Source organism: Myiozetetes cayanensis, unplaced genomic scaffold, assembly GCF_022539395.1.
Source record: "Myiozetetes cayanensis isolate MyiCay16 unplaced genomic scaffold, myiCay2020 scf2-11, whole genome shotgun sequence".
In the NCBI taxonomy this organism is placed as follows: domain Eukaryota; kingdom Metazoa; phylum Chordata; class Aves; order Passeriformes; family Tyrannidae; genus Myiozetetes; species Myiozetetes cayanensis.
This window is the reverse complement of record NW_026087411.1, coordinates 59916794-59932511: the sequence shown is the minus strand read 5'-3', so window position 1 is coordinate 59932511 and position 15718 is coordinate 59916794. Positions and strand designations below refer to the sequence as shown.

General features: G+C 37.6%; 1 protein-coding gene across 2 annotated transcripts in view; it reads left to right on the top strand.

Annotated features, from left to right (window-relative positions):
- TMEM200A (transmembrane protein 200A) overlaps positions 1–15405 on the top strand; it is a 49883-nt gene extending 34478 nt beyond the window's left edge. For both annotated transcript variants that reach the window (XM_050316469.1, XM_050316470.1), the window contains exon 2: positions 11883–15405. In XM_050316469.1, coding sequence (XP_050172426.1) covers positions 11899–13374 — 1476 coding nt within the window. In that variant the 5' untranslated portion in view covers positions 11883–11898 and the 3' untranslated portion in view covers positions 13375–15405. The remainder of the gene's footprint in view (positions 1–11882) is intronic.
- Positions 15406–15718: the final 313 nt, after the last annotated feature.

Below are 15718 nucleotides of genomic sequence, written 5' to 3'. Positions count from 1 at the left end.
CAATTAAAATAGTCAGTGTTGACATCTGTCATGATCACACGAGTCAACTGAAGTCATGTTTTAAAATACATGGGCAGTTGCAGGGTAGTTCAAATATGTTAAAACACAGATGTATAGACTTTACAAATGGAGGTTGAAAATTCACAACCCACTAGATAAGCTAGCATGCTATCAGCAATGCATTCATTAATAGGTCTTTAACTGGGGCACTATTTATCATTTCTCATGTGCTAGGAATATTCTAATTTTCCTGCGGTGTGTTAGTCAACTGTTCCACAAGGTTTCTTAGGAACCCAGTCTAATTGCAAAAACTGAGTGGAGATGGTTTTCTGCAAAATAGCAGGTCAGGCATATGCTGATTTCTAGATGCAAAGTGAAGTAAGAGCAACTCTGCCATATTTCAGAGAACTTGGTCCTATGGAAGAGCTGTTTATATTTGAAATGTAAGGCAACACTGGAATGTAAGTGTCTGAGTTGAGGGAGGCAGACCTTTTAAGGGTCACAAGTTTTGTGCTGTATGTGAAGTCCCCTGTGTGACCAACATCTGGACATTCTGTAAGCAAGTAGAAGCAAGGAGGTAGCAGTTATTCTGCTCTATTTAACTTCATGTACTGCAAAGGAATTGTTTGGCTTTAACCCCCAATGCTGTTCACAAATGGTTCATGGTAAAAAAGGGATTTACTATGCAAGTCATGTAGCTTAAGATACAATTCCATAAATGTGGCCCACAGTATTTCAGCATGTCTTTCTCTTAGCATCTTACTACTCATAGGTTACTTGGCTGCCAGTCAATTCTTCCTGTTGGTAGTATCCTTAGATTTGGTGTTACAGCACAAAGAGAGTGGTTATTGTAATGCAAGTGATAAAGGAATTAATTAAAAGTACATAAGAAATTCTTTGTGAGGGATAACTTACATAACAGTAATGATATTAAGCCTTAATATTAACATTTCTATTGTTTTATACATGTGAAATATTAATTTATGTCTTGAAACTGCGGCTCTTCTGGGTACTTTGTAAAAAGCTGAGTAGCAGTGTGGATGCTTACAGGTTCTACTGATGCCCCCATGTGGATGTCTGGATAGATTATTCTAGTCTGCTGAAGACATAGCTGAGGTTTACTGTTAATTTAATAATAATTTATTTCTGTGTCATCCCTTAGTAGGCAAAAAAGTGCGACTGTGTGGGTTACCAAAACTATTTTTGAACTATGCTTTCCATTCTCTAAGAAATACTGCTTGACTATCCCTTTTTTGTATTAAGCATTTGAAACTTTGTTGACGTATTAGAAATAGCATCACACTAACCAGTTTGCTTATTTTTGTGGGATTCTTGAGACCCAAGAACTGTCCTAATAGCTGTGATATAACGATGACCTAATTAGTTTGCTCACATAGAATAACCTAAACATCATACACTGTTTTTTCTCCCCTTGTGGATGAATATAATGATATTGTAACTGACAGTCCACCTGTACCCCTGAATCACAAAAAATTATTATTAAGATGCTGGAACTGTCTTCAAATGTGACAGCTTAGGTACTGTGACCTTACTAGTTATAACAACAGAGACCTTAGGAGAGTGTGATTTGTCTTGCTTCTTGGCTGGGTAGGTTAACTTAATTTAGGCCTTTAGTTTAAAAGACATCCTAATGCTGACCCATGTTTTCAGTATTCCTTAGATCATAGTCATCAAAGGAGATTTTGGAATGTAATCACAGATCAGATGAGCATAATGATAGCAGAGGGCCCCAGCTGTTCCTCTTGGCCATACAAACACTCTCACCTTGTGGCTGGGGAGCTTGGGAAATGCAGATTCTAGTTCTTCTTCGAAAGACCCCTTGTATGGACTTTACTAATGACACAGGCAAAAGTCTCCTGCTGGTAGAGAGGCCTGGCACACAAGGCACCTCAATTCCTAGACAAGTGCATTGACCACTAAATTAAAACTATGCTGCCAGGCTTGATGAACAGGTAGCAGGGTTAAGTTTGTGGCTTTAACATTTACTTTTTGGTCCTAGATCCTTAAGTTCTGCTAAACTGGATACTTAATGTTATTTTTATACATCTGTCATGCACTGAGATTTTCAAATACAACTACACAATGTAGATACTTAAGTACTATTCAGAGTTAGACTCTTGCGTTATTTGTGTTTGAAAAAATTGATCCTAGGTCTCTTGACAGTAGAGCATGCTATCCTGCTGCTTTGAGTTTGCATGTTTTATAGAACAAGAAGTATTTTCTAGGTCAGGGGGAAAGTGCTGCTCAGACTTCTTAGTTGTGGAGCAAGTAGATTTGATTTCATACCTAAGATGTGTATTACTTAAGCCTTCTTTGAATTACCTACTTAATTTTGTTCCTGGTGCTATTTGATTTTACAGTAATTGGACTTTTATACAGCAGGAAATTACAGTTGTTAGAACCTGCTAATTAACTTGGTTAACTGAGCATGTAGTGCAGATATGGACATTTATTTGGTCTCATGAGAACTGGTCACTGCCTATATTAAGTGTATGTCCAAGCTGGAGATTTTGCCTCTGATCAAATCAAGTAACATGTTGCTAGTTCAGCTAAATGATGCGAGTGTAAATGGTAGCCAGATCACTCCAGTATTGCTTGTGCTTATATCTCAGCACCAAGTGTCTGTCACTGTTTTATTCAAAATTTCAGGTGTACAGAACCAGCAATACTAGTGCTTGAAAATTAAGATATTTCCTTACATTTTTGTTCTTGTTTCATGTTTGTTTTTCATTAGGAAACTGAGTTTATCTGGCACACTGGGCCCTGGAGTGTTTAGTCATGCCTTTCCTTTGCGGGAAATGACAGATAACATGTCTTTTACTCTGCTTTTACACATTCAGTCTTTCAGAAGCATCTAGAGACCTTTATAAAATTTGTTTCATGACTTGTGGTTGATAAGTGGTCAGTACTCTGATCTGCATTGTGTGAACCTGCTTCAGAATTCACATTAGTTCTCTGCATTCTGGATTTCAGTTCTAGGTTGCTGGGCTATAGTATTATATCAAAATACTCAGTTTCTTACTTTTAAAAGAAGTTCCTTTTTAATTTTGGTAAAGTCTAAAAAATAAAAACTGAAAAAACTAAACTAGAATAAATGCATAAAGATCTACATGTTTCTTTTACACATTTTAAATTAGATTGTGCTCATAAAGTGATTATTTTCAATAAAATACTTCACTTTCTGTTTATACTGAAAGCAGACAGATTGCATGGCACAGGAGGTTTAAAATAGTCTAGTTGTTTCACCTGTAGCTATATATAACCCAGGATCTTTTCTGTTTACAGAATATGAACACTAATAATGCAAATGGACAAATGTATCTAAAATAATTATGAATTTTCGGCTAAACAGTCAATATCTGCTTCCATTTGTAGTACTGATTTTCACTAGAAATTGGGTTTACACAAACTAAAGTGCTAAAATAACTTAGAAACAGATTTTGTCACTTCAGTTATGAAGGACAGTTATCACCTTGCTCAGTTGAGACTAAAAAAAACCTCTAGCTGTTTTTTAGTAGAAAAGCTCAAACAAACTGGAGAACGCAAGCAAATAAAACCAGCAGTAAAGCTTCATATATCCAGCTATTATTTTCCGATGTGCATATTGTTTGGTGTTTTTTATTTCTAGGAAGAAAATTAAAAAAAACTTTATTAATCAATGACCTTTTAAACAACTTTTATTCAAATCTTCTAAAGCTACTTCCCATTTTTTGTTTCTCCTTTCTTTTTTTAGCTCCCTCTTTTTGTTGTAGTTCTGTAATATATTTTGTAAAAAGACTTGACATATCTGAGCATAAGTGAACATTTCTGTGCATAAGTAAAGAAGGTATTGGTACACACTTCTGAAAACAAGTTACATCTCTAAATTTACTAATAAATGAATACATTAAATACAGAGGTTATGTAGGCATTCCACAAATAAATACCTCCAGTGTCTGAGATCTTGTGTTTCTTTAGAGCATCATCTAGGGCTTTAACTAAGATGGTACAGCGAGAGAGGGCAGGACAGCTGGGAACTGAGGACATCAGGTGTTTTGTGACCTGAGAATATGTTTGGTTCACTGTATAATGATAGGGAAGCTGTTCCAGACATACAAGACCTGGCACTAACCTCATTTTGCATGAGTTTTACATTGGTAAAATCCACGAGCTTCTGTAGGCTCACATCTGATTTACTGCAGTGTGCCAGTAGATGTTGAGGACGGAACAAATTTAAAAGTGAGTTCAACTGGGCCAGGCAAAAGTTGGCAGACCAAATCTAGGCCAAGTCATAGAGCAGTGTCTTGAAAAAAAAAAAAAAGAAACTCAGGTTCCTTCTTTCTCTCTTTGATGTCTGCTCTGTGCTTTTGTGAGTAGCTAACGAGCTCTGTGTAATGCTGCCAATATTGAACGTTGCTGATTTTGCACAGAATTACAGTATATGACCCACTGAAAGGATCAGGCTGAAAGAGAAATAATAGCAAAGAGGATAAAGCAGCTCAGGCATTCATCTTTATGCAGTATTGCTGGGTGTTCACCTTAAATTTGACCTTGGCATAATAGTTGAAATAATTAATGTATATGGTAGATACTGTACGTGATGAATACATTCAAAAAAGATTTTTTTTCTCTGTGATTTAAAGTACGCAGTCACAGCATTCCCTGAATCTGGGTAGCAGGCATCCTCACTTCCCTTACAATTATATTTATCATTATTTCTAAGTTTGCAAGTTTTAGTTCAAATTTTCTAGTTATTAGTTGATTATTTCAAGTTAGTTTAGAACTAAATAAAAGCGCAGGTGATTTCAAAAAAGAACTTTCACATTAATAAAATATGAAGGAAGGGCGTTTGCAGACTGAAGCAAGCTCAGCGTGCAGCACCCAGGGAGGCCAGGATCTGAAGCTCTTGCCTGGGAAAAGGGTGAGCTGAGTGAGGGCTGGGTCAGCTCTGGAGAAGAGGTAGCTTCAGGAGGACTGAGCAATAGTCCCCTGGTACCTTCAGATCAGGAAGCCAGAGTGAAGCTCTTCACTGTGCCAGATAGTGTTAGAACATGAGACATGAGACAACAGACATACAGGAGAGGAGCAGACTGGGTACAGGGAGGAACTCTCTCCCAGTGGAGCAGAGGAAAAGAGTTCTAAAGGAAAGGGGTTTGCGTTACTACTGGCACAAACTGAATTACTTTTAAAGTTTGGGTATTGATCAGTTGTATCCTTGTAACTAATGTCTATTCCTTGTCCAGTTGAGAGCTTTGCTTAATAGTATTAAAATATAAGTTTATAGGATGAGTTTGGGGGAGAGGCATCATAAAGTAGTCCCATTGGTGTGCTAGGCACTTGGAGCTGGCTGCTTGTTAAACTGCTAAGTAGAAATGTACATTGAGATGTTTTCTATTTCTTGTGGAACTACCCTCTGTTTGGCTGTTGCTGTATTCTGTCTATCAGAATGGCTAATCCCTTTGGGCCTATAAAGTTGCGTATTTTTGCCTTTGGAATAGAACAGATTGCACCAGATGACAACCTCTATGCACAGATAACATGTTATGTATATACTGTACATCAGGAGAAAGTATAGATGTGTTAAATACAGTTTAACATTGATTTGTTAAGTCATCAGTTCTCTTATTTTATTTTATCATTTGCATTCTTGAGTATGAGAAACATTTTCTGAGTAAACAGCCTGTTGCACACCTCCTTCATTTCTAGGACTCTAGGGTTATCAAAGGGAAAGGAAACCTTCCCCAGTATTAAAATTTGTCCTCTTGTTAAAATTTGAAATTGAGTCACTTGAATGATAGTGAGTCAAGTACTGATGGGAAATAAATTTCCTAAGAAGTTGAAATAGTGAAATAGAAAAAGTTACACTGATATAAATCAGGTTCTGTCACACACTGCTTCTTACTGCAGTAACATTTAATTCTTTACTGAAACACAAGAGCTGAACTTTTCAGAAAGTTTTACATAGAGTTAGGCTAGGCTGCCTAGCATTAGAGCCATTATCCAAATAGCAGCTTTTGCCTCAGTTGCTGTTAAAACAGAAATATGCAGTCTGTAATAGGTTCTTGGAGTTGACACATCTCTTCTATCTGGGTTTATCAATCAGTGAATCAGCTGTGCTCAAATCCCTTGAAATCCTATCACATCCATTTTGTCATTTGCTTAGCTTCCAAAGGATAACTGGGTATTACTTCTGTAGACAGTTTCTAGCTTCAGAAGGACTCTGAGTCGCTCCTCTTATCTGCCATACCCCTCTGTGGATGTGTTGAGACTGTTCAAGTTGCTCTGTGGTCTGCAGCTGCTTTAGCAAGGCCCCAGGTCAACTGCTTCCTGCCTCCCTTCCTTTCTCTAGGCTGGCAGATATGTCTGTATGTCAGTCTTATATCTGTCAAGTCAAGTCAGATATGAGTGATGGTAATGGCATAAATGCATCATATTTCTGTCTGGTCATCAGTAGTAGCTTGATGTACTGGTAAAAGGGAAGGACTACAGTTTATCTGTGATAATTTACTTAGACCTTATCTTTTTCTCACAGGGTGAATCTACCATTTCTTTGTTGATTTGAGTTGTTTGACCTTCTGACTTGGTTAGGAAAATACCTCATACTTTGCTTAGCAAAGTCTAGTGGTTACTCACAAAAGACTGATTTGTAAAAGGTGGTTTTACCCTCTTTCTTAAGTTTCTTTTATAATATCCTGTCTTTGAGCATCCGAGTAACCTTTCCACATATGGAGAGGTGATAAAAGAGAAACCCTTCCAGCCTCTCTGTCAGCCTTGGCCTGGATACCCAGTGTAATGTAAGGAAAAAGCAGATGTCATTCTGTTACCCATTTTTGCATCATGTCTGCAAATTTCCTGCATGAATTTATTCCTCTGGCTCTGCTATTCTTTCTTAGATGGGCTGCATCCCCTCTTATGGCTCGTTACCTACACATACTTTTACAAATGTTACTATATTGGGTTTATGTGGCAAGGTTTTAGTAGTGGAGGGTTACAGGGGTGGTTTCTGTGAGAAGATTCTGGATGCTTCTCCTATGTCTCCATGATGGGCCCGCCGCTGGCCAAGGCCAAGCCCATCAGCAGTAGTCATAGTGCCTCTGAGAAAACGGATTTAAGAAGGGATAAAAATAGTCCTCAGTGATCCCAAGATCACTGAGGAAGGAGGGGGAGGAGGTGCTCCAGGCACTGGAGGAGAGATTCCTCTGCATCCTGAGGGAGACTATGGTGAGGCAGGTTGTCGCCCCTGCAGCCCATGGACGTCCACGGGAGAGCAAATATCCACCTGCTGCCCCTGGAGGACTCCATGCTGGAGGAGGTGGCTGCATGAAGGAGGCTGTGACTCTCTGGGAAGACTGTAATGGTGAAGGCTCCTGGCAGGACCTGTGGAGCTCATGGAAAGAGGAGCCCACACTGGAGCAGCTTTACTGACAAGACTTGTGACCCCACAGTGGTCACTGCTGGAGCAGTCTGTACCTTCAGGACAGTACCCTGTGGGAGGGTCCCCATGCTGGAGCAGGGGAAGAGTGTGAGGAGTCCTCCCCTGAGGAGGAAGCAGCAGCAAAGACAATGTGGGTTGAAGTGACTGCATCCTCCATTCCCCATCCTCCTGCACTGCTGTGGGGAGGAGGTAAAGGATTCAGGAATGAAGCTGAGTCTGAGCAGAAGGGGGGGGGAGGTGCATTTTAAGATCCTGTTTTAATTTTGATTATCCTACACAGATTTCATTGGTAATAATTTAAACTAATTTCCCCAAGTTGAGTCAGTTTTCCCCATGATGGCCATGGATGAGTGATCTCTTCCTGTCCTGATCTCTACCCACAGGTCTTTTATTTTTTAGTCCCTATCCAGCTCAGGAGGGCAGTGACAGAGCAGTTTTGATGGGCACCTGGCATTCCCCACCACAGTTATTCAGGTCTTTCCCTTTGCCTCCATTTCTCTGTCCTTGCTGTGTGGCTCACTACCAGCAGTATCTGCTGAGAGGTCCGTCCTTTCTTCATGCTAAGGGGACACATAACAATCCATCTGCTACTGGATTTTTTTTTAAGGCATCTCCAGATGGACTGAGCTTAGCCTGTCTCCTGGATGAGAGGTGAGGTACATCTTGCTAGTGGTCATTAAAGAGGTTACAGCTGAAGTGTCAAGAGTTATTCTCCGTGCAAACAATGCCAAGAGAGTGAGAGCAAGCAGGAGCTGCTTCACAGGATCTCTGCCAAGTTGGCCTTTCCTTGGATGATCTTTGAGTGGCTGGCAGGGTAGGTGTCAGAGCCTCTCTGTAACAACAGCACAAAGCAAAGTGAAGCTAAATGTAGAGGTAAATGTGGGCCACTGCTTCTTTCAAGACTAAAGCCCTAAGCTGTCCAGGCCTTTGGACCTGATGTTCTTGCTGAAGATGAAACAAATGGAACAGTGACAAGGTTAGAGAATCATTCAACGTTTATTCTTCAAAAGGACCTTGGCAGCTGTGGTGCTTTTGTATCTGTGAGACAGTTATATTTTATAAAATGAGTTACAGACCTGTCTCTTTCTTTTTGGGAAATGCATTCCATTTTACTATTATTTGTTTCCTTGCAGAGCCAGCATGTATCATTCACAGTGTCACCAAAGAGATACTGTCTGAGCTCTTAGCATAATCTTTATTTATCTCTAAGTCTTTGCTTGACTAGAAGTTTGAATTCAGACTTCAGGGTAGAACTAAAAGTAGTCCCTGTGCTAAGTTAAATAAGAGAAGCAGCATTTCATGAGCAGCACTTACTATGGCTATTATGTGACAAAACTAAACAGGTTTGGAGAATAAATCTACTGTATCTACAATGTCTTTTTATTATAAATACAATACTTTCCAAAAAATGATTTCCATCTTAATAGGCACTTCATTGTAATTGGTTTCTGTAAAGCCATCAGCATGAAGTGAAATCATCTCACACCAATACTTCTGTTAACATCTTTGATTTTATTAGATGCAGAAGAGATCAAAATTCAGCTGCTAGTATATTAGTAAGTAGCTTGTAAGTCTAACCAACACTTTGGCTTATTGCAAATTATAATTTGCAAACCTGGCTGTGATTTTTGCCATGAAAGAAAATTTAATAATATTGATGTGAACTCAAGAAATAGGAAAGAGACTCTTTCTATGTATAATATATGTTTCTATGTTGTTGCAGCCGGACTTTTTCCTCCCCTGTGCCTAATTTTTGATGTAGGTAAAATTAATGGAGGAACAGCATGTTCTCCTGAAATCACAGAATCATAGAATGGTTTGGAAGACAGACATGTGCCTTGAGAGATCTTGCTTTCTCTCTCACTTTCAGAGATCTCAATTTCTGTCCTTCAAGTTATCGGAGATCAAGTAATAATGTAATTGAGATGTGGTTTTCCAGTTTTTGCAAAATTTGCCAATGAGAATCTTTCACAGGAAGACACCCTAAGATGTAACTTTATGTGTGTTTTTGTTGGCTCTACTTTTCAGAGTTAGAGTGGAGTTCTTGCTAGAGGTATGTTTAAAATATTTAGCAAGAAGATGTGAGCTTATTCTGTTCACCCTTTGCTGCAATTCAGGTAGCTGTGATAAGCACAGTATAGTACACAAAATAACAAATCCTGCCAAGAGGCACAGTGTGAATTTAGCACTAAACTGCTCTACCAATGCAGTTCCTTGGTGGCCCTGAGAATGAACAGAGTGGATTCATGCGTGCCTGTGAAATACCACATGAATATGGAAACACCTTGTCCCATACAAAGGTCTGGGAACTGGAAAAGATTAATGGAACAAAGCAGATTATAGCTAAATGATTATTCATTTCAGTAAAGATATGCCATAATTATCTTAATTCGTTTCACAGACAAAGGTAATTACATTTAATTGAGTTGTGACAAAACACAACAGCTTTTATAATGGCTAAGGTCTATTTATTTCTGCCCTGGCATTCAAAACATTTTTTACAGAATAATGATCTTTTGTTCTGGGAGAAACCCATAAACATGTAAGGAAATAAGAAAGTTTTAAAGATTATCAGTGTCAAATAACTTTCTCTGGGGGATTTAAAAATTGTTATCTTAAAAAAAAAAAGGCTTTTCATGAAACATTCAAGGTATTAATTTTCATTGAACTATGGAATTTGCCCAGGTAGCATTAAAAAGGGAAATTAATTGCAGAGACTGTGAATTTCCAGAGAAATTATGAACATGAAACTTGACACTACAAGTGAAATTTCTGAGATTTTTGGAATAACACTATGAATTTCTCTTTCGGAAATTCAGAAAATGCTGTAAACGTAGCATCCTAGGCATTTTTTAAAATCTTTCCTTTATAAAGACCTTTCTTACAGAGAAAGAGGAAGTGCTCTGTCCTTTAATAATGATGGTGGTAGGAGTGAGTTCAGGTTGTTATTCTTTCTGTATGACATCTGAATTGCTGTTTAGCAGATGATAACACTAGATATTTGTTTTTCTGGGTAAGTTCTTCCAGTTGGCCACCTATCTCAAATTCCCTATTAATTTCATTATCAATTTCGTATTTGGTGAGTGATTGCTGCTTGTAGATGTGCTTATGTGACACCTGCTTGCAGCGTTGGAAATCTGTGAGAGCATCCAAGTAAGGAATGTCTGTTTCTCATACCATGAGAGACCAAATTTTATTTTTAATGGGTGCACTGCTAACATTTAAAACAAAAGAAAAAGTCTAAGAGATGTGATGAAAACCACTGGCTGTAAAATGCAAGTAGTCAGTTTGCTTTACCTCCACTTTTCAGTGTCTCATGTTATTCACCCAGTCTCACTTTAGTTTTGCTTCTTAAACCATCCCTGGCTTTGACATAGCCTTTTCCTCTGCAACAGTCTGTCAGCCTTTCTTTATCTTTGAGCAAAATAACACTACCAAAGAGGACATAATTTTTTCATACCTGGCTTATAGTATATTACTTTCACTCTACAACATTATCTCTCATTACTTTTAATATTAAGCGCAGAAAGTATTTTTAAGTCTAAGATGCCTTGTAAAATAAAATACAATTGTCTTGAACTGTGTTGTTTTATTTGTTACTCTTGCTCATAAAAAATTACCAAACAGGACTTTCTCTTTTAAATCCTTGCTTGTTAATCTTTCTTATGTGATAGACAACCAGATATGAAAGTAAGTCTTGAATGAAATATAATTTCCTCATAAAAATAAGAAAATTTGAATTAATTTGAAGATTTCTTGTCTGATAAACTAAACTGAGCTTTTTGATTTTTAGTCTAAGAGGAACAAACAAGGGGAGTAAAAAGATCTAGATATGAGAGAATCAGCTTTATTAGTAAAGGCAAAAATGATTCTGTAGTTGAGATTCAGGCAATCTGAATAGACTTAATAAAAGCTTATTTAAATGCTGGAATAAATATGTATGATTATATGCCAAAATCTATCAGGAAAGATCTCATAAAGGGAATATGTAGAATGAACTGTATTCACAGTCACTGTGCATCAGAAGTTTTAAAAAGAACTAGCTAAAGGGCAAAAATTATCAACAAGGTCATAATATATTATTGACTTTGCTGCAGACCAGTCTAGAGATAAATTATCTATTAAGACTTATGAATATTTTCATCTTCAGTCCTGATGTATCACCACTAAGAGCACTAGATTTATGTTACTGTCTGTATCACTGATGGAAGCTTTGTTACCTGTATTTACAGTGAAAAAAGGCTTCTGGAATTTTTTTTAAGATGCCATATGAATCTCAAAGCTTCTACTATGTCACAACCAGATTAAGCTATAGTGGTAGCTTTTTAAAAGTCAGGAATATTTTAATTATCAAAGAATATTTGCATATTAAAAAAATGCTATTTATATTTGCAGAGACAACCTTTGTTTGCCTCACTATTTCTGCTTTTTTTCTTTTTTCCTCCAGGGCACAATATAGAAGTATGATAGCAACCGGAGGAGTCATAACAGGACTGGCTGCCTTAAAAAGGCAAGACTCTGCCAGATCTCAGCAACATGTAAATCTTGCCACAGCACCAGCTTCTGAGGAGAAAAAACCAGTTAGACGCCGGCCCAGGACAGATGTGGTGATTGTCAGGGGCAAAATCCGTCTCTATTCTCCGTCGGGGTTTTTTCTTGTTTTGGGAGTGCTTATTGCATTCTTTGGAATTGCAATGGCCATCCTTGGATACTGGCCCCAAAAGGAACAGCTTTTAGGGTCTGAAGATAATCTGTCTGTAAATGAAACCCAGATCCTGAGAAGCCAAGGAAGCATTTTACTTCGCTTCTTTGAACAGCACGTGCATTCAGATAAGATGAAAATGCTGGGGCCTTTTACTATGGGCATTGGAATCTTTATTTTTATTTGTGCAAATGCCATTCTGCATGAAAACCGTGACAAGGAAACAAAAATAATACACATGAGAGACATATACTCCACTGTCATAGACATCCACACCCTGAGGATCAGGGAACAAAAGCAGCTGAGTGGTGCCTTCACTGGCTTGTTGGGGGAAGGAGAACTCAGGCACAGTGGGAGCTCATGTGCATCACATCTGGCTGCGAACACAGTTGCACCTTTCTCTGGCTTCAAGAGTAATCTTAGAATGGATAGTTCTGCTGAAGAAGATGAGATTACCCTAAATGAAGATAGAACCACTAGTAGCCTCCTGCCACCTCTGCTGACTGAACAATCCAGTTCAATCTTTGGACTTTACCCTCACTCTAGCAAGGCTTCAGATGACAAAAACACTAATTCTATAAAGTGTGAAACAAAATCCATTGTATCATCTTCTATTAGTGCTTTCACGCTGCCAGTAATTAAACTGAATAACTGTGTTATCGATGAGCCCAGTATAGACAACATAACTGAGGACTCAGAGATCACTAGGAATCAGTCTAGAAATTTGTCAATGGATTCTCTGGCAATTCCACTGACTGATACCAATGAATCCTACAGACCAGCCGTTGCCATGCTGCCACGACACAATTCATTTGTGGACACTCCATCTGATCAGTTCAAATCTTCTATGACTCTTGGACCAAGCACAGGAAAGCTTTTATCTCCAGGTGCTGCCAGGAAACAGTTCGGTTCCAACACATCTTTGCATCTTCTATCTTCACATTCTAAGTCCTTGGACTTGGACAGGGGTCCGTCTATGCTCACTGTCCAAGCTGAACAAAGGAAACACCCCAGCTGGCCCAGACTGGATCGGAGCAACAGTAAAGGATATATGAAACTAGAAAACAAAGAGGATCCAATGGATAGGTTACTTGTGCCACAAGCAGCAGTCAAGAAAGACTTTACTAATAAGGAAAAGCTTCTTATGATATCAAGATCTCATAATAATTTGAGTTTTGAACATGATGAGTTTTTGAGTAACAACCTGAAGCGAGGAACTTCTGAAACAAGATTTTAATATTTAAATTGCAATTTAGAAGATGTCATACAGTATTTTTTAAAAAAGCATTTTGACAAGTGTTTCCTTTTCAGTGAGACTGTACCAGCCTGTTTTTAACCAAATGCTTAATAGCCCATTAAAATTGGCTTGCTCAAACAGAAATCTTCACCTTTGTAATGCCGGGTTTCTTGTTGTAGTAACACACAGCTGCAATACTGTACATTATCATTGCTCAGACACTTTTGTTACCACTGATTCCAATTATCCCCAAGTCATTATTTCTTTTGTTCTATATAAGCATGTTACTTTTTATCACTTTGACTCCAGGAGACTGCATTAGGAAAAAAAGTTCAATTTACTTGCAAGTTGTCTTTATTTAAAGGCTTCAAGAGTCTGAAAACAGAGCTTGCGGTCTAGAATGGGAAGTGACCAGGAGCACATACTGGAATTGTCAAATCCAGGCCTTTATTCCTAGGTGTTGTCTTTCATATGCAGTACATCTTGAACTGCAGTCTTGCCATTGTCATTGTGAGAAAGTTGTTTACATATTGGGGTGGGTGGATAGAAAAGAGTGGGTATAATTAAAACAATTTTTTGTGAATTCATTGTACTTGATCAAGCTGAATACCGGTGTTGTGAATTATTAACTATGCTTCATACAATAATCTTTCTACATCCATTGTAACTTAATCATGTTATTCTGGAAAAGCATATATAAAGTAAGAAATCTGAAAATTCAGTTCTCTACATCACTTTGATTGGCAGCAGTTTTAAAATCAGAATAGAAAGATTCAATTAAAATCATAGGAACATGATGAAGACTAACTGGATTTTAGAAACATGATGTATAATAAGATGAGGCATGCATCTGAAGACAATAATGGAAAATTAATGTATTGCCTTTCATTACAGTAGCAAGAAGCTAAGTAACTAGATCTCCATGTTCAAAATACTGACACAAAGCATACAATTCATGTAGTAATATAGTAAGAAAGCCCCTTGCCTAAATTTTGATTTATATATTTCACATAAATGTTGGTGTAATGGTTCACTGAAGGCTTTGCTGTGGCAATTTGCATTACAAGATTTTCCAAAAGGAAGTGACATTTAAAACAGTGTTTTTCTCAGCAAAGCAAGCTTCACAGTTGACAGTTGTAGGCTATTGCTAAAGAGAAGGAGAATTTGAATGTGCAATATCAGAAGGTTTTCATGTATTTCATTAAGGTATTTAGGCCATGACCCTGCCACGACACCACACTAGAGAATGTCACTTCAAGCTGCTAGGCTCACCTAACAGGATGTTGGTCTTACTTGGTTGAATTTGATATGTTCACTTAACCTAAATACTCAGGAATTATTTTTAATGGCTTTTCCCAAAAAGAATCAAGCTTTTTAAAATGTCGTTGTTCCTCAATTACTTTGGTTATAAAAGATCAAAGACAAAAATGCCCTCTCTTTTTTTTTTTTAAATATTCCGCTCCATATTTCAACTGTGCAATGTTTGTGTATCAGGAGCATTACTTTCTCAGTGAGTTGAGGCATAGTGTTAACTGTTAGAAACTCAAGCCTATATATTGTAAGAGAGTTGGCTAAATATTTTGCTATGAAGCTTTTAATAACTTTCTGGTTTGTGTTCTTAAGACATTTGCTATTTTTTGCAATAAAATGTCTATCTACACATATCTGTTCTAAGACCTATTTTTTCCTCTATGATCTCAAATCTTACATATCAAAGTATAATGAGGTATCATAACATTGTATATACCGTTGTGCTTAATTTATTAGTCTGCCACTTCTTATTTTGTCATGACTAATTTCAGGAACATGCCTACACATGTAAAGGCTGAATGGTTTCTTTACCCATGTAATGTGAAATATATTCAAAGTGGTTTTGATAAAGGGAATTTTTGTATAAAAAGAACATCCTATTCTTTTTAGTTTGGCAGCAAGTATTCATCTAAAAATGGAAAACACTATCAAAGACATTAATGACGCAAGCTTTTTATTTCCTTAATAGCTACATTAAATGATAGCTTAAAATACTTTTTTTCACATACTATCATATGTGAGAATGGTGGTCCCTTTGGAATGTTGCAGGGCATGAGCTGTTAATTGTAACATAGATAACAGTGAAAAATGTACCAATTAAAAAATTTAAAATTAAAAAATTTACCAAGGTAAAGCTACCAACTTAAACAGGGAGTCAAAATAGCAGCATGCAAAGAAACTCTGTGGTTGACAGACCAAGTACAAAAATATTCCCAAATTACCCTAAAATGTAGGTTTTCATTCAGAAAATCACAGGACTGTTGAGGTTGAAAAGGACCTCTGGAGGTCGTCTTGTCCAACCCTCCTGCTTAAG